This window comes from Sinohyriopsis cumingii, chromosome 1 (assembly GCF_028554795.1).
Source record: "Sinohyriopsis cumingii isolate HCF-2022 chromosome 1, ASM2855479v2, whole genome shotgun sequence".
Classification (NCBI taxonomy): Eukaryota; Metazoa; Mollusca; class Bivalvia; order Unionida; family Unionidae; genus Sinohyriopsis; species Sinohyriopsis cumingii.
Window position 1 is genome coordinate 18,557,438 of NC_142961.1, and position 27,942 is coordinate 18,585,379.

At 35.7% G+C, this 27,942-nt stretch overlaps 1 protein-coding gene across 1 annotated transcript; it reads right to left on the minus strand.

The window, feature by feature from the left end:
* Positions 1-23,339: 23,339 nt before the first annotated feature.
* Positions 23,340-26,573, minus strand: LOC149806508 (trissin receptor-like). Its single transcript, XM_089974784.1, has 2 exons — positions 26,415-26,573; positions 23,340-24,755 (listed from the first exon to the last, which is right to left on the minus strand). Exons 1-2 carry the CDS (start codon positions 26,523-26,525, stop codon positions 23,625-23,627), a joined length of 1,242 nt encoding a protein of 413 aa, XP_089830910.1. The 5' UTR covers positions 26,526-26,573; the 3' UTR covers positions 23,340-23,624.
* Between the last annotated feature and the right edge of the window lie 1,369 nt (positions 26,574-27,942).

Below are 27,942 nucleotides of genomic sequence, written 5' to 3' on the forward strand. Positions count from 1 at the left end.
TCCTTGTGTTCCTTTCCCTCTTTTTCCTGCTTCAATATATCATTCATTGTTCCTCTGACTTTTCTTAAATTATTAAATTTCCAGTTTGACTCTTCTGGGACTGTATAAGCCTGTCTCCACCTTTACTAGTAATTCTTCAATGATGTTCAGGTTATCGATATCCTCTTGCAACTTTTCCATTTTGTCTACTTGTTTTTAGTCATCTACTAATGAATAATGAATACACGATTGTCGAACGCTACGCTTTATACGTCTCAAGTACGGCCGTGAAGAAACAGATCCCTTTACACCAACTAAACCTATCACATACCAAACAACCAAAATAAATATCAGCGCTGATCAAACAGAAAACTCTTTTACATATTTTATACACTAACATATTTATATAAAACTTATCCTACCTAGCATAATATTGAGCAGAAATAATGCTTTTTTATTTGGTCGATTGATATTATTGAGGAGTCTTATATCTCTGTTACACCTATTGATTACTTCATCTATATGTTGTTTACATGTAAAATGCTTATCGACGATCATACCCAGGAAGTTGGCCATCCGTTCAATGCGTATGGGCATGTTACTGAAGTAAAGGGTGGGGGCTTGTTTTGGTTTTTGCCATGGGGAGAATAGAACCCTTATTGTTTTTCTGTTGATGTTTTGAATCCCCATTTATCAGATCATTTTCCTATAGTATTTAAAGCATTTGCTGAGAACGGTTTGGCTGGCAGGGTTGCCTACTTTCCAAACACAGCTATCATCTGCAAAATGTGATAAATCAATTCGAGTCTTGTTAATAGTCTAAATCATTCATCATAATGTTAAAGTGTGTTGAGCTGATTACACTTCCTTGAGGTGTTCCTTTTTCTAGTGTATACGTTTCTGAAACATCATTGCCAATTATGGATTGGAATGTTAGGAAATTGGCCATCCAGTAATGCATGCGACTTGTAATTCCTTAGTAGTTTAGTTTAGTAATTAGACCTTTTCTCCAAAGTAGGTCAAATGCTCTTTCCAGGTCGAGGAAGAGGCAATAAGGTGTCTGTCACTTTTTCATTTTTCATTACGTGCTAATTTTCTTTGCGATGTTAGTTTAATTAGTTGATCAAATATAGACCTTTTACTTCGGAATCAAGTTTGATTAGGAAATATTAGGTTATTTCGTTCCAAGTGGTGTTTTAATCTGTTGATAATCATTATCTCCATGAATTTACATAGGGTGTTCGTTAGAAATATGGGTCTACATCAGTGAATTATTGTTGTATCTTTACCTGTTTATACTATTGTAATAACTATTGCTTTTTTCCAACTACTGGGAATTTAGTCTGTTTTCCACATTGCATTGAAGAAAGTTAGTATCAGCATCTGATTATTTGGTGGGGTATGCTTGTACATTTCGTACATCAGTGATTCCTCCCCTGGGGATATTGATCTCTTGGATTTATTGGCTTTATGCCAATAATATCAACTGGAATCATCGTTAAGGTAATTTGGTTGGTATCCTTTGTCTAAAAATACTGTGGGGAAATTTAGTTTCAACATTTGATCGATGTTGCTGTAATTCCGCAGTTTCGTTTAAGGTGCTGGTTTATGTTACTGCTCATTCTTACAAACTGTAATGCCAGTTTATTGGCGTTTTCTTGGATCGTTATTGCCTCAAAGATCTTGGGATATTGTTTATTAGTATTTCTTTAGTTGTTTTGATATTATCGTATACCTGTTTATCTTGCTCTTGTTGTTTAGGGATAAGCAACTATATTTTGCCTTTTTCGTGCGTTTTTCTTTCTCTTTATAAGTTTTGAAATCTGTTGCAAGGTTAGTATCTTTAAACTTACTTAGGGCTTTTTCTTGTCCTTAATTTCTTCCATACAATTCTAATTCCACCACTGTACCGCTCGTTTGTTTGTTTTTCCCCCAGGCCTTGATACGTATGTGTTGCTTCAATGAGCAGTGTTTCCATAATTCTATGTTAAAGGTGTCTATTTTATTGTTATTCATATTTTCCTTTTTGAGTTCATTACATATGGTGGTTTGTTAAATTATCCTTTCTGCCTTGTAATATCTCAATTTGAATAGTTTGGTTTGAATATTAGTATGGCTATAACATCGTATAGTTGTTATAATTGAAGATGGCGTAGTCTACCCTCCAATCTGCCTTTTCTGCTCTTTTTGGGGAGCATATCGTAAGGTCAACTGCTATTATTCTCCGTTTTCTGGGTTTACTCGTGTTGTATCCCCATTAATTAGAATAACAAAGTTGTTATCCAGTAACTATATTCTTTTCTTTTTTTTATCAGTGGTCTTCCTTCCTCAACGGTCAATATCAGTTAGATAGGCTTGTCTTTGATGATAGCTACCCTATCTACTGGAAACAGTTACGTCGAATGGGTTTGTGATTTGTTCTTGTAACCATCGTTGCACTTGAAGTAAAAGTGCATTGTTCAGTTGGGTTTTGTCAGCTAGACTCAGTTTCTGAATTTCTCCTTAACCCATAGGATGCGCCATGTAATAAATTCTGACTAACACATTCTCCATTAGTACACTCTTTTCAATAAGTCACACACTGATGACTGATGATAGTCTTGCCTTAGTGAGGTGGTTTGGAAACCGCTTGGCGTGTCCGACATTTCTCAGGAGTAAAAGTCGTGGGTAATGATGTTGGTCGTTGGTGGCAAAGGAGTGGCTTTTGTCTTGCTTTCTTTTATTTTGCTTTCTGGATTCCTTTATTTCGGTTTCGTTTCTGATGATTGTGGAGTGGAGATTATATTTTGAACTGATGATCGTGGAGTGGAGATTATATTTTGAACCCATGCTTTGAGTTCTTCTCGTTGAGGTGTGGTGGAAGAGGTCACCAGAGACGTTGCAATCTTACCAGGGATGGGAGCAGCGATTTGTCCGTTTTTGACAAATCGCTGTCATCCATCAAGATTGCATTTCGTGTTGTAACCGGGACATCTTGGTCAGATGAGTATTGGCAGGTAAATGCGAGTTCATTTGTTCATGGACACGATGGAATTCTATCCATCGTTTGTAAGGGATTATAGTCAGTTTTCGCCCTTCCATCATATTCCAAAATACGCGTATTAGATAATTTCAACAAAGACGTCCTTTTTATCATCTTAGTTCTTTCGATATTGGGATGATGGATCAAAACCCTCCCAAGAGTCCTCCCGGCATTGGGTCCGACGTTCCTTTTTCAATGATCATTACAGTATGGAAAAGCTCATCCGCGTTGCACTATCTTTTCCTTTTTACGAACGGGTATTTCTTTAGAACCATTTGGCGAAGTACCTGTCGATGTTTGACTAAGTGTTCTTTCTGACGTTTAGACACAGATATCGTTCTTTTCAAGACATTCATCCAAACGATGTCTTTCGAAGATATCTGACTGAGATGTTTTCGCATGGGTAGAGGGAATTTGGACAGGACCAATAACATGTCCGAACGTTTTGCTAAACAAGGCGTTAGACCTTTCGTTTCCTTTCTAGACAGAGGAAGGGAGACTTCTTGGGAGTGATGTTAATTCTTCTTTCAGGAGCAAAACATACACTGACATGAATGACCTCGCACACGTCCTTTTATTGAATAATTGGAGTAGGAGTACTATACCAAACTGTTTGAGCATATCTCCCACCACCACAACGCTAAATTAACGCCTTTGCAGCAACCTGTTTATCCGACGAGTTTATCTGTATTGAGGTGGACGACGTTTGCCTAGACGTTTTTACCATTTATGGCAGGAGAGAAGTAATTGTAGTGGGTTTTAAATCGGTGAATACATAGGGATTAATGGCCTTGCTGTACGCTCGAGTCATCCAAGGAGTTCCTAACTGTTTGGCTAATACTTTAACTTGTGATTTATCTCTGAGACTTTTAAAGAAGACCATGTTATGAGCATTGCGACTGATGATGCACAATGTAAATGATACAGTCATTACCATGATGCCCTTTGCGCGTAAACCACAGTTTAATTTCTTCTCCGTCTTTACCTAACATATCGTTGAAGATGACCAGCTGAGATTGAATGGGGTCAGATACGATCGCGTCGTCATCTCGAGGAATGCCTTTCACAAAACGTTGGAATCTCAATGACGTTTTCGCCGGAGATTCTAAACCGATTGCCCTCCTTTAAATATATACACGATACGCTGAGATGGACAATATATGAATTTTATGTTACATCACTGGGTCCAGCATTCAAGATGTTAAAGTGATGCCGGGGATACAAGGCCTCGCAACTTGTACGATCTATCTTTTCGTCGATGGCTTTGAGAGTAGAAGAAGAGGTATACGAGACAGCAGAGGTAGCCATAACGAAGGTGTTCACAATTTCGAAAGGAAAACTGACAAGACAATAATTTTTCTCCTTTTCATGACACTTTCATTCCATAGTTTAAAATTGGACACGGAACAAAAAGTGCATAAGATCTAAATGGTTAAGAACATCAATTAAATGCATATCAAAACAGTCAAAGTGTAATGTAAAGAACTTACTGTATAACATTTCTGACGAAGACCTGGTATCCACGAGTCACTTTGTTATGTTCTCGGAGACTCTACATTAGGCAAAGCATAACATGTGTCCTCCTGGAACGGTCATTCGTTGGTATCGATGTCGATGACAGTACTATATTGAATGCGGTGGTTTTCTTCTCTATAGGATTCCTCTTCTTCTGTTTCTGACACTGTGGCTAATACTGGATTAAAGGTCAGGAGCAGGGAAGGCGTTCATAGATTATTTGTAGATCTCTCAAATCGTCCAATAAAACTTAAAATACACCCGAAAACGATATAGACGTAACGAATGCGATAAAAAAAACGGGGGGGGGGGGAATTCTTAGAACCCAATTGGAAACATCGCCCTCCCTGATGTTGTACTTAAAATATTTTATCCAGACGGATTCGATGTGTGCTCGTGGGTCATATATATTTATCGTGATAAAACCGTGCGGGAATGACTTACGATTTAACATATAAATTTTTACTTAGTTTTGTTTCTCGTAAATCAAGCAAATGACCCCCTTAACAAAAAAGTATAAAATGTATCCGCGTTATCAAATCATTATGACACCGCAGATAGACAGGATTTATCGGTTCTTATACGATTAAAGATCCCGGAGGGATTAGTGGCCTTAAAGTAAAAAGAATGTACCCTTGCTGGGTCTGATTTGACTCCTCTAAATTTACTTGGTAACTGCCATCGATTACATTAACTGCTACGGGCTAAGTTATATTTACAATTCCTGGTGAAATATTACGACCCTCGGCCTAGCGAGTATTGTTATATCGGCTGTGTCATTTTATTTAATTCTTAAAGTATTTTTGGTAAGTATTCATCAATGATATCGCCGACTGATTTATTTAGCGTGAAGGCGTTATATCTGGGAAAATTAAAATTTGGTAGATATGCTTGTGTTATTGAATATTCGTTGAAAAATCTTTGTTTGAGTCTGTCTTTTGAATTAATTATCGCTTGTATAACCCTCTGGTGAACAAGTTCAGCATCGTATACAATCTGATTTAATATTTATATTTGCTTAATGATTTCATGTTTTGTAGACTTCACGTCAGAATTGGTGCAATTCTTCTCGTTGTTGTCTGTGTTCACTATTAATGTAATCAATAATAATTTTGATCCCATCGGTTGAAGAAATTATAACACTGATCTCCTTCGTACAATAATTCGCTGTCGCTCGAGACATCTCTTATTCTTATATATGAATAATCGTTTCCGTTAGCTGGAGTAGTTCCTCAGTACGAACGCTTATATGAAATAACATCATAATGCAGTGGTTGAGTAATTGGTGCAGACAACGGCGGGGCTATATCAGGCCAGCCTAAAACACTCCTAATCGATGAAGAATACATATCAACGACGCAATCTGGTGAATTTATTTATATCGCGGCTGATAAAGTCGGTTCATGAGCCGTATAACTATTTATATTCTCTTTTTGTTATAGATTTTATTCTGCGCTGAAATTCATCACTAATTGTTTCGATTTGATACAACTTGTCGGTATTCCTACAACCTGCCAGTCATGAGTTTTATCGTCGAGATTTATATTTGCAAGCACCAGATAAGAATTTTTTGGTAATCCGCCAAATGAATTTGACCTGATATTTGGCCAACTATGATACTTTTACTGGAATTGCTGTCGGAAAATAAAAGCTAAATTCAAGACTGGTTTAGCTTACTGATATCATTGTGGTCCTCAGCGGTGTTGTATTTGTGATAATCTGAAGAGTAGTTCCGTCATTATTTAAATGCCGATTATCTAAATCGATCACAATCATTACTTCCTTGTAGAGTTGAATCATCGCCGTCAACTCAGAATCTTTAATTGTTCCATCGTTAAGGCTTCACTATATCAACGAGGATACTTTAGAGTACGCTAGCTTTGCTGTATGTAATTTTGCTACATAATCACGTAATTTTGCATTTGTGCACGTACATATTTATTCGCGATGATATTAAAATATCAGCAATCGTTGTTGTTGTTGAGACGCAAATTGTCACAACTGTCAACAATGGTGTTAACGATAATAAGATTACACCAGTTTCAGCAATAACAGCAGTCGCCGAATAAACCATAATGTCGATAATAACAGCCCGTCTACAGTATTATTTTACCTTAAAAGTATACTCGTCGACGATATCTTTAGTTTTGTCTGACATTTACGCACTTGATTGTACCTAAAATGTTTCACTTTTGGCAGGCTCATTTTTTTTAGTGATCAGCTGAGGCGTTTCAGCGACAAATTCCAGACACCACCAGTAAGACGCTGTCGTTAATTTTTTATCAAATGCTTCCTGTGTAAATGTTTCTTCGTCGTTGCTATTTAACACAACACTGTTACAGATAAAATATCAATTGAATGTCGCCAGATTTACATAGTGAATATACTAAACTGTGCGCCGCTGAACACAAACAGTCTATACATCTATACATAACAGTGATTCTTGCGGTATGTTTGATAGAGTTATGTTGTGACCACGTTGAGAATCCGAACGACAATGTGTACACGTTGTTGATAATCTGCTTGTGGGGAAATTTAATCAGGTTAATTGTTTAACGATATCATGAATTCCACTTATAACACATTCTAGTTTTTTCAATCCTTTCAATATTTGTTTTAATATCGCTGAATTTTGTTTCAACTGTTCGCGGGTTTCGAAGAAATTGTCTGCGATTTTATTGAGCTTTCGAAAATTGCGACGCGTATTTAAAAAAACATGTTTACGTGAACGGCATGCTCGGCCCGCAGCGTGCATAATTTAGTAACTACTGTGTCTATATATTTTTGCGTCATGTTCATCAGATGTGGGATATCTTAAAACGACTATTTTATTTCCATTCATGCTAAGTTCACCCGTCATTGTATCACCGGTAGATCGTAAGCAACCGGCAACAATTTTTTTGTAATTTAATTTCTAATAGCCGCAATTGATATATTTGAGTCTCTGATTTTTTCGTCATTGGTAAACACCGGTAAGTTATCCGTGGTGGCGCCGAGACCTCTACAAGCTATGTCATTCCATTTCACATATCACACTTGATAATCTTGTAACCCATTCACGAAATCTATCGTCGATGTGAATTATTTTCTTCGCGTATTGATACCTAAATCGCTCAGGAAGCGTTCGATTACATCGTTGTACAATTACCTGATTACGATGAATTGCGGTATGCCTTCGTCTAATTGTGACGTTATGCTGCTTTATCGACGACGATACTGATTCCTGAAATTCTTTGCCAGGATCAACCTGTAATAGTTGTGGCCATAGTAAAGGTCTCGCCGATAAATTGGTTAAACGCAGAAGCAACTTCAATAACTGTTTTAGCCGGTAACGGCTCTGCTTCCATATTTCTACTTTTAACATCAACGACAGTCGACGCGTATTTGTATGTTCGACGTCTACGTTTAAATAGTATCATGTGGTGAAAATAATATATCCGTCTGATGAACTTCATTTAGAACGCTGATATAAGAATGTGCATGCTGAATTCGTTTAGGTGGTGGTACATACATTTGCCATATTGCTTGTCAAGCTAACCAATTTAGGACCGCAGAACGTGCAACATTTGTTTCGTTGGTAAGTTTATCACGTAAAGATCTACCTTTCCAATATCATTTTGGGCTATAACAAAATGATTCCATTATCTTAGTAATCAGATGATTAATTTCATATCCAAATACAAGTTTACCTTTCATTGCAGATTTTATTATAAAGTTAAGTAATGATTCTCGAAGAGATTTGTTTTTATAGCATTTAACGCATGAATTAACTTTACATCCGCGATATGACTTTGTTGTAGATCTTTACTTTTATAAGCTACATCATGAATATGACACGCTTGGTAAATCGCGTTTATAGGATATTCACAGGGTTTTTGTTTATCTTGGTTATCAAGCATGATATCAAGTCTGGTACTAGGACCGCAATAATTATATCCAGGAAGATGTTTTCCTCCTAGATATTTTGCCCACGGAATTCCTGGTAATTTACCTAACAAAGTGGCAATATCACCACCTGACTGATTGTTAGAAATAAATTTATATTTGTACAACATCGTATACACATACCTGTAACCGCATGTCTGCCATTTTACACAATATAACTCCATATAATTGTTAAATGAATGCAATTTATTTCTCTGCTACAAAAAAGCGAGAACCAGTCAAACATCATCGGGTGCTACCAAATTATATTCGAATAATAATAATTGGTCCATCTGGATGAGGTAAATCACAATTGTTGCTTAATTTAATAATGATATGGTTAAAATGGGATGTGTTGCATTTAGTTGTTCCGTCATTTGATGACCAGCGATGTTATGATGTACTTAAATATTTTAACGACAACGCAAAATTGTTAAACGATGATGTTAATAACGTTATTGAATTTAAAACTGATATTGATGAAGCGAAATCGGTAGAGGATCTAGATGGACTTGTAAACAATCTAGTTGTATACGATAATGAAATGCTGAGCAATCAGTTAAATCCAGCTAGAATATTTTCCAGACGCAGGAATAAAAACACAGATGTAATGTAACTTACTCAACGATACACACAAATACCAAAAGTGATCAGAGACAAATGTAATATATTAGTTGTGTTTGACGGAGTTGATACGCATACACTAAGTAATATTCACCAGACTTGGTGCAGAGGAGACATAACATAATTAAATATGAAAACTTTTCTGGCCGGGCACAGTCATCCCCGCATGGTTTAATAACGATAAATATACGTAACCCACAATCACGATATCGAATTGGTTGGATAAAATATTTTAAGAATAGCTGCAGAGAGGGCGATGTTTTAAATTGGGTTTTATGCATTTTCCCCTGGTTTGTATCGCCTTTTATTACGTATATATCATTTTAGGGCATATTTAAAGGATTTTTTGACGATTTGAGGGCTCTACAAAAAATTAAGAATCAAATCCAGAAATAATCCAAGAGTTAAAAAAATAATCTTGTAATACAAATTCCTGAATGAAAAGAAGTTCGAATCCGATGAAATCTAAAATGAAAGACGATGACGTCTGTGGTAACTTTCTTAGCGCTGCAGTGTTAAAAGTATCTTGGTGAATCACAGAAAATATTATTCCAAGTTTTGAATTCTGTATACATTTTGATAAATATCTCTGTCCAAGACTACGTTTAGAGCACTTTAATATTGTCATGGAAAATATTCACTTGAAATCCAATGATTTGAAGAAAATTAAATCTCAGCCCTAACTACACACAGCAACACAATCTAACCTATCCATTTTTGTCTTCTTGAACCAATACTGCTCCAACACTAACACCGCTTCCATCAGCAGACATTTTAAATATTGGTTGATATTTGGAGGTGTAAGAACTGGTGCTTTCTTAAGTACCGTTTTTAACTTATCAAGGGCCGCCTGACTATTTTCAGACCAATAAAGTTTGTTTTCTGTTGCTCATAAAATTTGTCCCGGGTGCAGCAATTATGGCAAATTTGGAACTAAAGTTCACATATTATCTAGCCATACCTACAATTTGCATCAGTTCCTTTTAACTAGCAGGCACAGCGAATTCAGTTATAGCATTGAATTTAGGTTTAACTTGTCCATGTCCGACGATATGTCCTAGAACATTTGCTCAAGCACGGCAGAACTCGCATTTGGATAAATTAATTGTCAAACTTGAATAGTTAGACTGTCAAAGAATGTCGGAATTGTTACTAAATGTTCCTTTCATTTTCATTAGACTTTGAAAAGTGTTTGACAAACCTTTTATCACAAACGGCAGCACTTTATATTGATAGAGTCCATCTGGAGTCACGAATGCCAATAGTTCCCTTGCTCTTTCCGTCAGTGAAATTTGTAAACATCCTTTCAGAAGGTCCAATTTGGTGACATTCTTGATTCATTTATGGAGAGCTCCATTCACTTTTACGGGGTTCTATGAAATTATTCTCCAAAAAATACTTAATTGTTTTCAAGTATTCTTGTTTGAGAGGGTTCAGGCTCTTTGGGTGTTGTTTCACAGGATTGTAATTTTTTATTTCAGCGTCATGATAAATGTTGTTTATTCTTGTAGTAACAATTGTAAATAAGTGCCATATTCAAGTAATGACTATTTAAATTTATTCCTCGCTTGTTGTCACAAATGTGAAAGTTTCAAAGTTTCTGTAGAGTCAATTGCATTACTTTGCTTAAATCCTCAATAAGTGGGACAGGTACATTTAAAATAATTTCATGATTAACCTGGGTATATCTCTCAACATACTGGTATTCCTTTAATTTATTTAGATCATAGGAATACTATTATTGTAAATTATCTCATTTATTTTCATCATAACTGTGTAAGGGTCATAATATCTTATCTGAAACAAAAATTGCAGAATGAGACAGAACTCTTTTACCAGACTCAAATGTTCTTTCCATTGTTGTTCTGTCAAACCATAAGTTCACTTTTGACTTGAATTGATGGATGCCAAATCAATCATATAAAATAACAAACTTAAGATTATACTCAGATTGGACAGATTTAGAAAGGCCAAATTGAGTGATAAAAACTGTATCAAAGCTTTTACTATTGTTTTAAATTCAATATTTCTCAAAAGAAATTCCCTCTGGAATCTCCTAGATGCATAAATAATGGTCAACAAGCATTGGTTACCTGTCATGGTCCTGGAAAATGGAACAACACAATCTACCATTATTCTGCTAAATGGTTCGTTAAATGCAGGAATATGTTGCAGATGAGCCTGATAAATCTGATTGCGTTTGTCTACTAGTCGACAAGTATGACAAAATCTACAGTATTTGCAAACACCATTTTTAATTTTATCCCCACCAAAATGATTATACATCTTGTAATAAGTTGCATTAATCCCTAAATTACCAGCCAAAGGAGTTTCATGGGCCAGACTACGTATTTCCTGTCTGTGCGATTTTGGAACAACCATGTGCTAATTCACTGACCAATTTCCACCAGCATGTACCTAGGGCGGTTTTCATTTTCTTATTAGAATACTAGTTTTGATAACATGACAAACAGGAACTTCAGTGGCTTTAATTTCATTAATGGCCTTTTGAGACAAACAGGTTATTTCAGGGACTTTTTCCTGTTCGACGACAAGTGGGTTTCGTTTGTCATCCTGATTAGAAGAAAGAAAATGAGTAGTTTAAAGAGGATCACTGTGATCAATAAATTTTGATTGATCCAAACAAGGAGTGTAAGTGACCTCATCATTAGCCGGACCAATACTTCCCTGATTAACATCATTCTCAAGTCCATGCTTTGCGAAAGCTCTAGTAAATGCACAAAATGCACAAGCTGGGCATAAATCATTGAACATGTATTTTAATTTTAATTCCTTTACTTTAATGTCAGAGTCTGATACAGACTTACTGATCGAAGCCAAAATCCAAATAATTCTTTACCACCAAATACAGGACAAAAATATTTTGCCTCAGAAAGATCATAGTTTCTAACAAGTTAAAATTATTCTTTTTTTTTTCAAAATGTCTTACTGTTCGTGGGTAAGATTTGAAAGAAATATCACCACTTTTGAGGACATTGTTAAACAGGCTTTTGATTTCACTAACGATTTCAAAAATGTGAAATAAAATTTGTGGTTTACAAAATATTACAAAACTAGGAGAATTCAGATTTTAAGAAAACGTTTCCTGAAATATTTAAGCCAAAATTAAAAATCCTGGACATGCCCCAAATTTTCCTGTTACGAGCCTAGGCTCTTATGAAAAGTAATCAAATCAAATTAAAAAATAATAAAAAAAATAAACCATAGAAATCCGAGTATTCCTGAATAAAACAGCTCAAATCCCGATGAAATCCAACATGGAAGACAATGAATCACATAAAATCTTATTCCAGTTTTTGAATTATATATAATTTGTAATAAATGTTCTTGTCCAATAATGAATTTAGAGCGTTTACGTATTTCATTGGAAAGAATGACATGAAATCCAATGATTTGAAGAAAAAAAATCTCATCCCAAACTGGTCACAACAACACAACTTAACGCCTCTAAAGTTTAAGCCCCACGGACTAATTTTAAACAAAATGTCAGGTGCAAAATGCAAAAGTGAGTCTCGGATGGGGTTAAATAGTTCAACCTTCCAAAAGAAATGGACTTTTGTTACATGAAAATTATCACATAGTCCAGGTATGACCTTGACTCAACTTAAGAATAATTATTAAGATAATGAGTTACAAAATAACAATGGTTCTTTAACTAAACTGAAACTAATTTTGAAACACGGCCAGGAACAAGGTCAGCATTAAATACAATGTCTCTATTATTAGTTGTTTATGTCAAAAATAAAACATTCAATCAGTCTGAAGTCTATTCTAGAAAATATCAAATCGAGCAATTCAATTAAAAATACATTACACCTCTGAAAGTTAAATCAACAAGCTATGTATATATAATTTCACCAAGACACTTTTGTTCAAACAGAGATCGAGAAGTTTCGTGATGAAAACGCAGCACTTGTTACAGAGTAATTTTCTCTTGCACATTTAAAGGAAACACTATCATGTTTTCGTGGCAAGTAATGTTTGCAAATAGTCCACAAGGATTCTTATGTAAATGAAATCCACAAAAGGATGTCACAAACACAGACAACACAATACATCCCTATTTAATGGACACAATTCTGTTTAAAAGTGTCTGAATTGTGTCATAATCTTTCTTAGACGGTATCTGATGTATCACTATCGATAAAAGTCGTTGTGTGGTAGCAAGCTTTTAAACTCTCTTCTCTTTGAAGTAATACATGTGGTTTTGCACATATATGATGGTACTACAGTGTCGAATCAAAATTGTGTAGTCACTAACTCGCACACCACAAAGATTTTGGTAATCTTCTACCTTATCCTCTGGAACTTGGTGCAGTATGGACACATTTTTAGTAGACTAAGTAGCATCTGAAGCCTTCTGACACTCGCTTTCGAAAGAATCAATTCTCTTATAGCATTCAGTTACCAGACGTTAAAACCACGGCGAAGTAAAGGATGCAATTGTTTTTTCCGTGTCTTTTCTCTCTAACTAATTCTTGGTAAATGCGTTCGCTCAACTCCAGAAGCAAACCACGAATGTGCTGGTGTAAAGTATCCATTACAATGTCAGTCAGTGTTCATACCCCCGTCGGGCCACTTCTGATTGTAATGGGTTTTATTTCAGAATCTTCTCAGTGAGTTAAAGTGATGGATGGAGAGAATAATTTCTGACCACTTCCATTCCGGGAAACGATCAAAAAGTCAATAAGATCTAATTTAAATGGTCTAGAATTGAATATTGTGAAGAATTCAATATTGATCCAGAGATATCTCACCAGTTTGTTCACTTTCATCTTCTAAATTTCTCAACAGAACCGTTTTACATTCACTATTGAGATTTTGCTCTGGCAAGCCCCTGCTAAACGTCCTTATAGATATTCCGTTGCAATTTCATTTGGTAATCCTTAATCCAAATGGGGTTAAAATACGTGTGTCGGTGTTGTCCAACATTTGACAACTGGTTTCTTAAACAAAATGGTATGCAACTTGGTGAAGATATTTTAATTACTGGGTTCCCACTAAACGAAGGCATTGACAGTGCGGAGACCATCGATTATGTCATAGATAATCTGAGGTTTTTTTTCTGCTTACACTGGTGTAGTGACACATCGCAACTGAAGCACTTTACTTCATTCACATCGAACAAGTAGATAAATCCATCTCTGGCTAATTATGTGGGAGTATGTCCTCCCATGTATTTGGACCACACTCCTTTGTACGTTTGGATTCGACTTTCAAAGTGGCAATATTCAGGCAAACACACAGGCAACGAATATTCTTCTTTCAGATGATTATTGCAATGAAGCGGTCGTAACACATGAAGTAGTTTGCTCATGCACAGATGACATCCGTAGGGTGGAAGCTGCACGGTCTCACGTTGACTATGAAAACCAGTAAAGAGTCCACTATAACGAGTGTTATCGCTTTCGACAGGCAACACACCACTTTCAATGGTAGGTGAAGAAGTCATTGCAAAGTTCTCATGATGTACTGAATCGCTGATTTCTCAGCGTACGGCATCCATGATATCGCAAGGCACAGCATCGCATTCGACTTGACACTTACTGGATTTGAAGTAGGTCTTTCTCTCTTAGCTTTTGTAGTCACAATGAATTACAGGTCATGGAAGTTTTCCCTTTTCATACTAATCGTAATGAAGTCTTTAAGGTTTAAATCGTTCTTTTTGTTTTACCTAGTTTTGGACGTATTTCTCTTCCTGGACAACGGTACTACCTTCTCAAAGGTTCCGCCACAACTGTACCATAGTGTGATGGCTTAAAAACCATATAATGGTAAGGTGCGTAGACCATCGAGTATGTTCCAAAACGGCTGATTATTTATAGATACATAGATCCATACGCAACGTCAGACCACAAGTGAAACACTGTACATCGTACCCCATCCAGTCTCAGTGTTTACCACTTGACTGGTTAGTTGAGTTAAATTCAATCATTTCACTTTACACTCAGAGCGCACTTTTCTGTGTTGGTCCCAGTATTCGTAGCCGTAATGTTTAGGACCGCTGCTTGCAAAACTTACAATCTTGTCGTCGGGGTGCTCGTCTGTACATGCTCTTAAACGACCTTCTTCGATTTCATGATGACGGTGACCAAGGCGATATGTACAGAAGCAACTGTCTGTATCACAATACAGTACACGATCTCCTAACGGATGTAAGGCTTCGTACACTTTTAAGTGAGCATGGGCTGTCAGGTAGGAGCAATGATGACATTTTTAGACTTGTATGTATGTACAAACTCAAATTCTTCTTCGTGATTGACTATAATCAAGTCTTCACGATTGATGCCCACATGTTTCATGTATTTAGTTTTGTCTCGAATCATCTGGTTAAGCACGGTCGTTGTGTCATTTTTGACCACGAACAATTCAACATCACTTTAGCAAACGATTACCTTCTTTGCTTTTCTCCATGTTGTCTATAGTGACGTATTTCTGTACAAAGTACTTCTCTTGGAATTGCTATTTGTCTTCGGGAGTTTCAGAAGGCATCGACGGAGTCTCTTCACCCTTATGGTAATGGTATGTCTTGGGAAAGTGGTAAATTTCGTACACGTCTAACAATTTATATCCTAGGTCCAGACCATGAAACAATTCTACGTTGACCCACGTTCCCGTCAATGCGTGGTCTTCCTGACTGTGATGACAATGATGACATGGGTTACTTGTTCCGGTACAAGTACTGCAAAATGTAAACAATGGTGAGGTAAGAATTATTATTGAATATTGTCCGCGTCATTGTATTCCATCACCAATTTTGGATGACCCGTAGGAATGTGACAATATCGGTACACGTAACGATACAGTGAACACATATGCAGGTATTTGACTTCTTATCCTTTCTCATCGTCGGAGTAGAATACAAACTGTCAAGGGATTCAGATGGTCCACCAACTTGTAACGTTCCAAGATGCATATAAACTTGGGATCGGCTTTCAAACAGTGGTCGTACTAGTGTTCCCTCATTCCCTCGACTTGGCATCCTTGCTGTTCTAACTTTAAGCGGCGCTGACAAGTGGTCGATTACAAGTCTTCTATGGTGCGTTGTAGAAACTGATTTTTGGTGTCACGTTGAGGGACGGAGATTGGACAATTGTGAAGAAAGCAGCGGTTAAACGGTTACACAGTCTTAGGGCCTACGATGTCCCAGCTATCCACGGAATAGTTTCCAATGTTCTTTTCGCCTCCTCCTTTCGGGTATGTTAGATACATTTGTCTTCCTTGTCGCACAGATGATGTAGACAGCGTAAACCTTTGACCGAGTATTGACGTTTGACAAAATTGGCCTCTTGAGGACGGATGACAGTCAGGGTCTTCCCTGACATGAAGAAAGAAAATGCGTTGGCAACTGTGCAGGCTTACTTCAAAGTATCGATCCCTTCGTACTCTATGAACAATTCTTGAATTGGTCAACAGAAACGCCACAACATGTCAGTGTTGGATCGACAGTACTTGAACATTTCTTTCTGAAAGTTCAAGTGGTCCCAGGCGTTAGTTTGGTACCAATCGGAGAAAACTTACCGTTCTTCTGAATACACGATATCTGGGTCGCAGTGGTGATCATCAGGCAAATGTGGAAGAACGGCGTGTTGATTGGCTTCTGTATTGACAAAGGGTGGACAATATTCATTGGCTATTTCTTTCATTCAAAACGTTTTAGGCCTTAATATCTATGACATTTCCATGTAACTCACTGAATTGTTAAACTGCACCTGTCCTACTTCCGTGAAAATTACTTCGGCTCCGTTCAAAGTGACTTTAGGCTGTTCGTATCCCGATAAATTGTACACCATCACCATGTCATAGCAATGACACCCTGAATAACGTCCGATATCCTCTTGACTCCACATTGTGCCGATCAGCATGTTAGGGCCTCGAAAGATTATTTAATGTCCTCCAGGAATCTTGCTACAGTGAGGAGAATGACAAAAGCGCGGTTCTTAGATGCCCTTCTCGAACTCTCAGTGAGTCAGGCAGAAATTAGGAATGTGATTGCCGGTCTGTTTCATGCATTCGATATCTAAACAAATGAAGTTTCATTTAGTTTGTTCATCTTCCTCCTCCTCCTCCTGTATGGGTTGGTATTTTTTAATGTAGCACTGATATTTCAAGTCCACGATTTGGCGACTAATGGGACATCGCTTCTTTCCTTAAGAAACGTGTTCCGTGGCAATATTGGTACGTTTGAATTATTCACAACAATAACACCATTTCAGAAGTTGACAAGCAATTTTGTGCCGTGAACCTTGCGTTTTGAGATGTTGTTGCTAACATGTTTGGGCTGACAAAAATTCACTGACAAGCTGGTTTGGACACACGTTCTTGTTCTTCCTCAAGACAGGGTTTAGAGACCAAACATCCTGCACATTTCGATATGCAATGCCGACGGACTACTCCCCCTCTTTTCGAAATCAAAATTAATACACTTGCTATATGTGTCAGACGAATGTGTATTGGTCTTCAGAATGTACACAAATCAAAGTAAGACAGGCGCCAATAAAGAACAAAAACAAGATACCTGTTATCATTGTTAAGAGAAAAGACATTGTTCTTCAGACCGCCCGAAGAATAGAAAGAACCGATCCAAGCAACAAGGGGAGTAGGAGGAAAGGGATCTAAATATAAAAAGTTGTACCCTCCAAAAAGGAAAATCCTATTCCCGTCCAGAAAGAGCCGAAATGAAGATTAGAAGATACCGAGAAGAAGAGGAAGAGGAAAAGTCTGCGACAGTGAAGAAATTCCAATAAATAGAGAGTGAAAAGAAAAGAAGCCCGTGTATTTTTAAATGATGTGTTGTGAAATTTGATTGTAACTTCTACGAGAATTGACCAGAAATATAAATTAACTTAGATGTCTCTTTGTTTTGATATTTATAATTACAAAAATAAGGACCCATAGTCGCGCACTCACACATATCCATGAAGGGATAAAATGCATTGAAGTTTAGCTTGATTTGGCAAACTTTGGATAGTCACTCTTATGAAGAAATTTGGGTGACACTGAAAAAAGACATATGATATTTGTTAATAAAACAAACTCAGGAACGAAAAGTAATGAGCTTTATCTTCTTTATCCCTTTGCTACCGTCCCGGAATAATCTGGGGTTGCTACTATCAGTGATTCAGTAGAGATAACTACATTTGGTATTTCATGGGCAATGGGATAGTTTACTCGGTTGGACTGTTTGGTTCGGGAAGGATTTTTGTCTTGGGTCTGGTTAAAGGTGTCTGATACATTTGTTTGAGACCCATTAACTCTGCCAAAATATCTAAAAGTACCGTGACCGTTTAACGTTTACTGTTCCCCTTCTCTCACAGACATTGCTTCTTCCTCTTCCTCTTGTTACGTCTTGCTTCTTCTTCTTCTCGCTATTAAATTAAAAAGGCTTGTTCTTCTTCTTTCTGCTGTTGCAAACTTTTCTCCATTCTTCTTTCTGCTTTCGTCTAATAAAATCCTCGCCTTGCTGTAAGGAAGGAGAAGGCGGCAAAGATACTGCTACCATAACGAATTATTGTGAAGAGCGAAAATATACTAAATCTCAATTAAGATCGTTTTCTTCTTGGGCAGGACTGGGTATTATTTAGTAGCTGCTAATATGCCATCACTCCTTGTCTCCACGGCCAGTGCACCGTAATTAATCTTGTTCTTAGTTTCCGTCATGTTCCAACAATGACGCACCAGTTTTCTGCGCACAGACGCGATCGCACCTATATAGTCTATGTGACGTCACAGGTAGTTATCTTCTGATTAGAAGAAAGACTCTGCTCTGTGTCTGAATTTTGTAACTCGTGTTTGGATTGGTGAAATAGGTCAATCAGTTTCGGTCTGATATTCAACTATACATATCCGCGGCCCACCTCATTCAATTTACTTCTTCTCGACACAAGATGTGGACTAAGGTACAGTCCTCTACCCTCATAGAGTTGATGCTGTTGTATCCGAACTATCCATTTGTGTGAAATCATCATGGAATATCACCGAGATCACATATGCGACCATTTGGAAACGAAGTGTCTATGTGGAGAGGCTAGGCCGTCTTAGGCGATTATTAATCTACGGTCCGGATATCAGACAAAAATTGAGGAAAAGAAGAAGACCTGCTTGATGTTCCCTATGATAACTGCGTAGTGTTAACAACTAAAATAAAAATGCCCTTTTCATGGCTACATAATTGCATATTGTTTAGTTGTTTGATGGTATATATGTATATGTTTGTCTTTGTTTCTCTTGTGTTTGGTCATATGCAACCCTTGTCCCTAGACAGGACAATTCGTGTTCAAGTCCCTTGTACCTAGACAGGCCTATTCATATTAACGTTCCCCTTGTCCCTAGACAGTCCCGTGTTCAATTCACATTGTCCCTAGACATGCACATTGATGTTTAAGCCTTTTGTGTCCCTCAATCGCCAAAGCCTGTTTTTTTAATGTTAGGTCACATTTTCTCTCATTCGACCACATTAACTACTCACTAACATCAGACAACATAGCCCACTGTTTGTTTAAATTACATCGTTTACATACGAAAGTATAGACGAAAAGAAATTTGCAACGCCTTTAGTAGACGAATTATTATGCCAAACCCGCTGTAAAGAATTGTTTATACTGTAAACTAAAAACTACATAGAAAATTACATTATTTGATGAAGCAAGCATGATTAAAAGCATACATTAAACTCAAAAGGAGAAACAATTGTTAGTATGTAGCCTTCTTTAAATCACTCATATATAGATGTTTGGAAAAATGGAATATCGCAGAAAGAGAGCAAAAGTAAGAATGTGTCCCGAGATAAATAATATTAGTTTTTCATGCTGAAAAATAATCTGTTTTAACTAAACAAGCGGCAACAAAAATAGATAGCATACAAAACTAGAAGATACGTGGACTTTTTAAAGATGAATTAAACGACAAACTCATATAAGAAATGCGTGTTCATAGACTTATAATACATACTTATGAATTTGCGAGACGTATTCAAATTAATGAACAAAAGCGTAATTAAAAATCAAACATCGGGAATGTATACAGTTTTGCTGAAGACTATCGTTCTTTGCATAGCATGTATTATATGTGTATATTAAAAAAGAAGAAACCAGAAAAGAAATTTGTACAAATGGCAAATTGAAATAATTGAAATCAAAAGAGTTCATTGGAAAATACATTGATCAACGATCTGTTAATTAGTTATAGAAGTATTTAAACAACTGGCTAAATACTTTAAAATGTGATTTAGCAATACTAATTCTTTAGGCTATTAATTCCTTTTAACCAATAATTATTTCACACTTTACGAACAAGGAAAAGTCAAAATTAAGATTAAACTAAATAAAAAGAAAGCACTATATCTGGTTATGTTTGTCGTAAAGATAGAACAATCACTGATTAACTTTTCTCAGGTTGATTCTAGAGAGTTGATTTTAATGAAAGAAAGGAGTTTTAAATTGTTTTTGAGAACTACGTGTACATCTGCTTCTTGTTCGGTTTGTCTTACAGATAGAGCAATCACTGATTTACATTTCTCAGGTTGATTCTAGAGAGTTTGTTTTGATGAAAGAAAGGAGTTTTCATCTTCTCAGAAGATGAAAATGATAATATGTGATGAAATCATTAATGAACATGAGGAGTATCCACAGGATTTATAAGGAACCGATTATACAGGATCTTCAGACTTTTACTTTGTAACATGTCCAATTTTTTTACAACAAGAGTTAAATACACATTGACAGCCACATACGATGATTTCATAACATTCTATCCTTATTAAAACGATAGATGCGTGGTTCAAAATGTTAGTAGCTCATCATGGAACATATACTTTTTCTTACTGACGGCTGTCATAATTTAGATGATGAACAACTAAAGCCACAAACTTTGCTAAAATAGCATGGAGTCTTAGACACTTTCAAATATCTGTCTGGTTAAGAGCTCACATATGAATTTCAATGACAAGAGACTTTAGAAAATAATGTACGTATTTAAAGTCATCCTATTCAGATGACAGAAATAGCAATATAAGATAATTTGAAGAAAAAAGTGTTATAACTTTAATTATGCAAGGTGACATATATATATATATATATATATATATATATATATATATATATATATATATATATTACACACAAATATATATATATACATACATATATTACACACACACACACACACACACACACACACATATATATATATATATATATATATATATATATATATATATATATATATATATATATATATATATATATATATATATTCAGAACAAAAAGTAACCGCTTGTTTATTGGTGATAAATTGGACAAAATGGGTACTAAAATTTCATTTGCTTATAAATCGTGTTTAAAATATCATGAAGTTATACCGTAATTCCTAAATCAACTTAGAAAATTCCAACGAATTCATTATCATTATTCCATAGTGTAATAATTTCCATAATGTGTTTTATTTCATGCTTTTCTGTAATTTACCGGCAGTTTTGGCACCTTGCCCATCAATATAAGTTATTGGAATATTTATAAGAAATAGGAGCTTTGGGTTGTGGGTTGTAATACTTTTTATCATTAAGATCGGAATGTTCGCTTTCCGCATTAGAATAAAGATCGAAGGTTTCTTTTGCATGTCAGGGTGAAATCATTCCTCCGCTTATTCCCGATTCAATCGTTAGAAACATGTCATCATCTCATAATAACTACTCATCAACAATTTATATCTGTAGACTACATCATGTGGTAGTCTGAGTACGCTACACTTTGCAGAATTCAATTTGTTAGTTATTTAAGCTGAATTATTTCTTCACAACTATCATATAAAATTAGGGCAATTCTAAGGAAGTAATTCACAGGTATCCGAGCTTATGAATTGAAATGTTTCATAACGTCTCAAACATTTTATAATTATCTTTGTAATTCTACATCTAGTGAGATTTTAACTCCAGTTCTGAATCGGATATATTCTAGTCTCATTCATCTTTGCAAATGAATCCATATGTTCCTACTCATTCATATATTTCATTAATTGTTTTTTATTGAATAATGCTCATACTACCTTTGTGTTACTATAAATTTACTATAAGTTAGATATCTTGCATATTACTATAAATTACTTACATGAAGGAAAATTATTAGCAATTTCATTTATGTATTGTTTTCTATGTTAAAAACTGTTTTGGCTATTGTTAAAACGTATCTGCATCAGGCTATGTTTAAACGCGAAATTAAGTTTGCAACCAGTTTCATGTAATAATTACATAGGCTTAATCGGGATTTATTTGTGCCTATTTTCCCATATTCATCTTCATTTAACTTGAAAATGACAATGACTAATGCAACATAATTAGCTATATCGACTGTACATAATATATTAAAGACAATTATACAAAGTTTTATTATTTTTTTAAAAAATTCATTGTAAATCCTTAGTTTAGGTACATAATTGTCAAATAACGTTTGCCTAATTTCTTAGCAACTACAAGTCTAGTATTGATGCACTGCAGGGTATCCAAACATTACTTTATTAATCCTTAAAACCTTTTCCTGATAACTATCACCCTGTAAAGTTTAAAACTGAGGCGTTACACGGTTATTATTGTCAAGCATGTGAACCAATTAGCCCATATATTTGACCTGTTCCCATGTCATTTTGCAAACAATATCTTATAAATAAGTGAATGATACTTACCATAATTTCTATTTCTAAATGTTTTGTAATATATTTATACATTCTCTAATTTCTCATATGATAACATATTTCCACCATTAATTTTTATTATGTTTTCACCTATTTTTCTTTTTTTTCGTATTATGCTTTTTTCATTTTATATATATATATTGTTGTTGTTGTTGTTGTAGGGTTTAACGCCATATTTCAGCACACGATAGGCCATACATGGCGGCCAGTATTAATGGTGGAGGAAGAACCCGGGAAAACCCGGAAAGAACCACCGACCCACGAGAAGCTACTGGCAAGCTTTCTCACATACTCACATTAGCCGAATCCGAGACTCGAACCCACGCAGACAGAGGTGAGATGGCAGTGATCCGTAACGGTGAGCGCTTTAGACCACTCGGCCACTCGGGGCCCCTATATATATATATATATATATATATATATATATATATATATATATATATATATATATATATATATATATATATATATATATATATATATATATATATATATGGATTATATTTGATATGGTTATTCGAAAGTTACCGTAGCTTTGACATTTATGATAATTTTCATTATTATTATTATTATTATTATTATAAACATTTCAGATATATTCTGTATAAATATTAATTGGATCAGTTAATACTGATTCATTTATGCCATGCCATTCATCAAGCAAATAAAGAGTCGCTTTTCTCGTTCTCAAAACAATGGAGACTGTGCATTTCATGTCTTATGTCCAAGATTTTGCACTCCAGTTTCATAATACTACGAATGCTTCAAACATATGTCTCGTGGAAAATACGACTCATCTAACATAAATGAATACACGTAAAACTTCTCTACATTGAACATACTTAAATTTAAAGCTTTAATGGAACGGCCTGTTGTCGATTTTTCGTGGAGTAGTCTTACATTTACAGTTACTTTTGCACAAGCATGACTCGAAGAAACTACGCCTGAAATTCTTGGAAAGTAAAGCATAAAGAATGGGATTAAGGCCACTATTCAGGAAGAGAATAATGAAGGAAACTGGAGACAAAATAATCATTACATAAGCCGGAAGAACATCAATATTCCAGTAAACAAAGAGTAATCTGATGTGATGAGGAAGAACACAAATTGCAAAGGAGGAAACGACAACTATAAGCAAGCGAATTACACTTCTTCTTGCACGAGTGACTCGTTTTGAGCTCGATAAATACGTCCGTCTGCACCTAGAACGGCCCCTACGAAACTCATCATTATTATGAACACAAAGTTCTGTTCTTGAAGACTCCACGCACAGGTCAGATACATTAGGTGTTTCCGATATTATTGCTGGCTGCGTTATATTCATACCGTTTCCGCTGGATCTGCAACGTCTACGTGATGAACGTTTTCCGTGACAGATAGTCATCCGATCACATCGTACGCTGCAGCTTTCCGATGAGTAATTATAGTCATCCATATTGGAATACCGAGCCTCATTTTCACTTGAAATTCTATCATGGGATACATGGGCATACGAAATTTGTCTCTCGTCACATTTATATGACACTTGATTTATAGATAATACATTCGCGGCTTCGGTTCGGTTTGCTTTGTCTACATTAAATTCCGGACGTTGCCTCATTCGGATGGATTCCATGGCAGTTGTGCGCCACAATGTCGAGGCGATGCGAAAGTATATAAATCCCATCACAACTAACGGGATCAAATACCACATGATAATATTTGATAACGTCAGGCCTTTAATTATCTCCATAGAAGATGGATAACAATAGAAGTTGACCCCATTATAAGTGAATGTGTCAAAAACAAACAGATAGGGAGTATTGTAGGCGGCTGATACGATCCATATGATAGCCTGGACGGCTTTTAATTTGGTTCTAGTCAGGAAATGGCGTGCTCTCAGGGGATGGTTTATTGCTATGTACCTCTCCAAAGCGATGACTGTGAGAATGATGATCGATGCTGTGTAACTCAGATTCCACACGAACGAATATAGCTTGCACATCACCTGAAAGCATACATGCACAATTAAATACCTTCAGAACATATGTTTCTAAATAATGCACTCTGTCTTAATGGCCAAATGTATAAAAGTACCCAAGAAATTAATTATGAATGTTGCATTCATTTCGTCATTCCAGTAGAAACACTCTTTGAGACATGAATTAATTGTTAATATGTGTATCGGGCGTATCAGTGACAGAAAACAAAGTAAACAAACTTAGTATTCTTGACTGTTCTCATATTTTGTACCCTCGTGATTTTCTCTTTTCGACTGATACCCTATCTACAAGATAGCACAAGAAAACTATTACTTATATTGTAAGTGTTGACAGACTCCGATGATAATTTGTTTACTAGTTAAAAATTTAGACAAGGTCGGGGTTATGCAACATTATAGGCTTGTTAATGCTATCTTCCTTCACATGATATTAGGACTATACTAGTAATAAAATATGGTCTCAGTAAAAGGACTAGTTCCCAGAAGGAACATCAATTATTGACAAAATATCATTATTTATGTAGTTTATGGATTCACAAGACAGAGTTCAAACATACACTCTGCATTTAAACTAGAGTGAAACCAGTGGCAATAATGGTTTATTGTTACAACTCTAAGGACTCAAAGTAAGCAACAAAAAATAATAAAAACAAGCAAGTTTTGTAACGTTCAATATGTAATGTATTACCCCCAAAAACAACGCGAAAGTATACAAAAAACTTACTGTATCGTAAATTAAATTCTGGATAGTCCTAAAAGTTCAATCACAAGTCAAAATGTGTAAATTTCCAATTGATCCAAACAAGTTCTAATATTAAATGTGTTCATGTGCAAGTATATTTTATGCTAATGTACCATGGACCTTGAGAGTAATGATGCACTAACATTAGTTTGATTATCACAAGCATATAATCAAAACATATTCTTCCCTTAAATCATTAAAATTCCGAAGCAAATTAATGTTCCTGTCAAAGATTTTCATTGAAAAAACACTTTGTAATCACAGTGAATAATAATTTGAGTAAATCGATCACCAAAAATGTAATACTGAACACAACAATAAGAATATTTTTGCTTCAAGATGCTAAGACAAGAATGGATAATATTTAGATCAACCACTCTATTTATCCACCTAACTGGACTAGGTCGCAATTGCCGTTTTCTGGAAATATACGGTCACTAATGGAAACTTGCAATATAGAAATTTCCTGGATTATATTAGAGACATTATATTTTAAATCTAATTCTGTAGACACGTTAACATCAATATTAATCTGAATATTTAATACACAACCATACAGAAAAATAGCTATATATTTTCTGGTTTGAAGATTTAAAAAAACTCTGGTCAGTCAGCTTGATTTCGGACACGGTCAAACACATGCAAAGATGTATATAACATATAAGCATTACAAATGCCAACAAATAGCACTAATTAAACATACATAACACTTCCTGTCAACTGAAACAGTATTACTCATGCATTCATGTCTTCTTCTCCATTCCTGTTTATATTTTTTCACTAGTTAGTTCATTTGAAAATTTGGTTTGTTTCTTTTGGAAACTGACACGAGATACAGTTTAAAAGTATGTATGAAAAGTACTTGCACATTCACAAACTCTCCATTAACTCCTCTTCCTACCCTCCTCTTCCCCCATACTCACTTGCCCAAGGATCCATTTCTGGGAGAGTGTGAATGATAGGCTAGGAAGAATGCAGAAGGTTCCAACACAAAAGTCAGCAACTGCAAGATTTGCCAAGAAGAAATTTGTCATGCTCCGCAGACGAGGACTTCGGGCAATGGCAAACAGTACGAGTAAATTGCCTGTAAAAGGGAGAGCAAACTGTCAACGAATTAATAAACTGGATATATTCAGACATGAATAAATATAAACAGCATGTATAGTTAACGCATTTTGCTTAGTAATATGTGCTAACCCATTTCCTCTAGCCATTTTCCATGATAGCTTTGCTTAGAACCAATACAACACTATGCATGTATGCATATCATAACTGTAACTACATTTTTAATTTCTGCGTCGTGCTTGCTTCGTGCCTGTTATGTTAATGAAACGGATAAAGTATCTGAACCTATATCAGCTTCATGCAATGTTTATGCAATACGCACAAGATGATTTTTCCAAGAAAATTAGGTAACGTAATGTGGAACGTGTGGCAGCTATTTGTGCATTTAGAGCCGTGTCATGACGATGTGGTACATCAACCTTCCGCTTGCTTTATACTTTATGCAACGGTCCGTAAATAAGTTCTCCTTGCAGGACAATGTATGGGAGTAAGATACCAGTTGGCTATGTGATCATTTCAAATGTCAAAGCTGCCTTTCTTTCTGCCCACCGTACACATTTATCTATATTCGAGCAAAGGATACTGTCTACATTTCTGCATTAAAAGTCAATACGTAAGCCAAATTCTTTATACCATTTGTCCATTTACTTGTCATTTAAAGATGTATACTATGAAACAATCTTTTTTTTGTATTAAATGCCCTTTGCTCATCATGCAAAGACATGTCTGAATATATACTGCGCCGTTAGAACTTTCATATTTGCATGCGAAGGAAATCGCCAGTTTGTTCGAAAACCTTAGTGTACAATATGGATTCACAGAAAGGAAAAATATTGGCCAGAGACAAAACTTTGAGAAAACACTCATAGTCCGCCTCTAGCTGATAAAACACGCACAACTCAATATGCCCGCATTGGAAATTGAATGGTAAAGTGTTATAACCAAACTTTACTGGACATGTTGGGAACTATTTGGAAAAAGCAGAAAATTGAACTTGAGGTCCTATGTCGTTTATCTTACCCTTGTTAACAATGCAACAAAACATGGCAGTAGATGATATATGCCGTACTCTCTGATGTTCAATATACATCCTTAGAAAGCATAGCAGTAAAGGATATCTGCCTTACTTTGTGATGTTCGGTGCATTCTTTTCTTAGCATTGATTTTTATGTTGGATTTACAGATCCAAATAACAACACAAAATGAACAAATGGGTACGTTGAAGCGCTGAAAATTAGGCTTGACGTTGCAAAAAAAAAGATAGCCTTCAGTACGGCACGGAAAGGGTGAAATGAAAAACAAATGCAATACGAAATTCAAGCTATAAAGTCCCGACTCTCCATAAAAGTGATGGAGTCCTAGTAAGACCAACTGGTATTAGAGATA

Bases quoted from the DNA above. Each gene is read 5' to 3' on its own strand.
- LOC149806508 (XM_089974784.1), bottom strand. From the start codon at position 26,525: ATGACAAATTTCTTCTTGGCAAATCTTGCAGTTGCTGACTTTTGTGTT. The intron at 24,756-26,414 runs GTGAGTATGGGG...GTATGCTTTCAG, and splicing joins AGAAATGGATCCTTGGGCAA to GTGATGTGCAAGCTATATTC.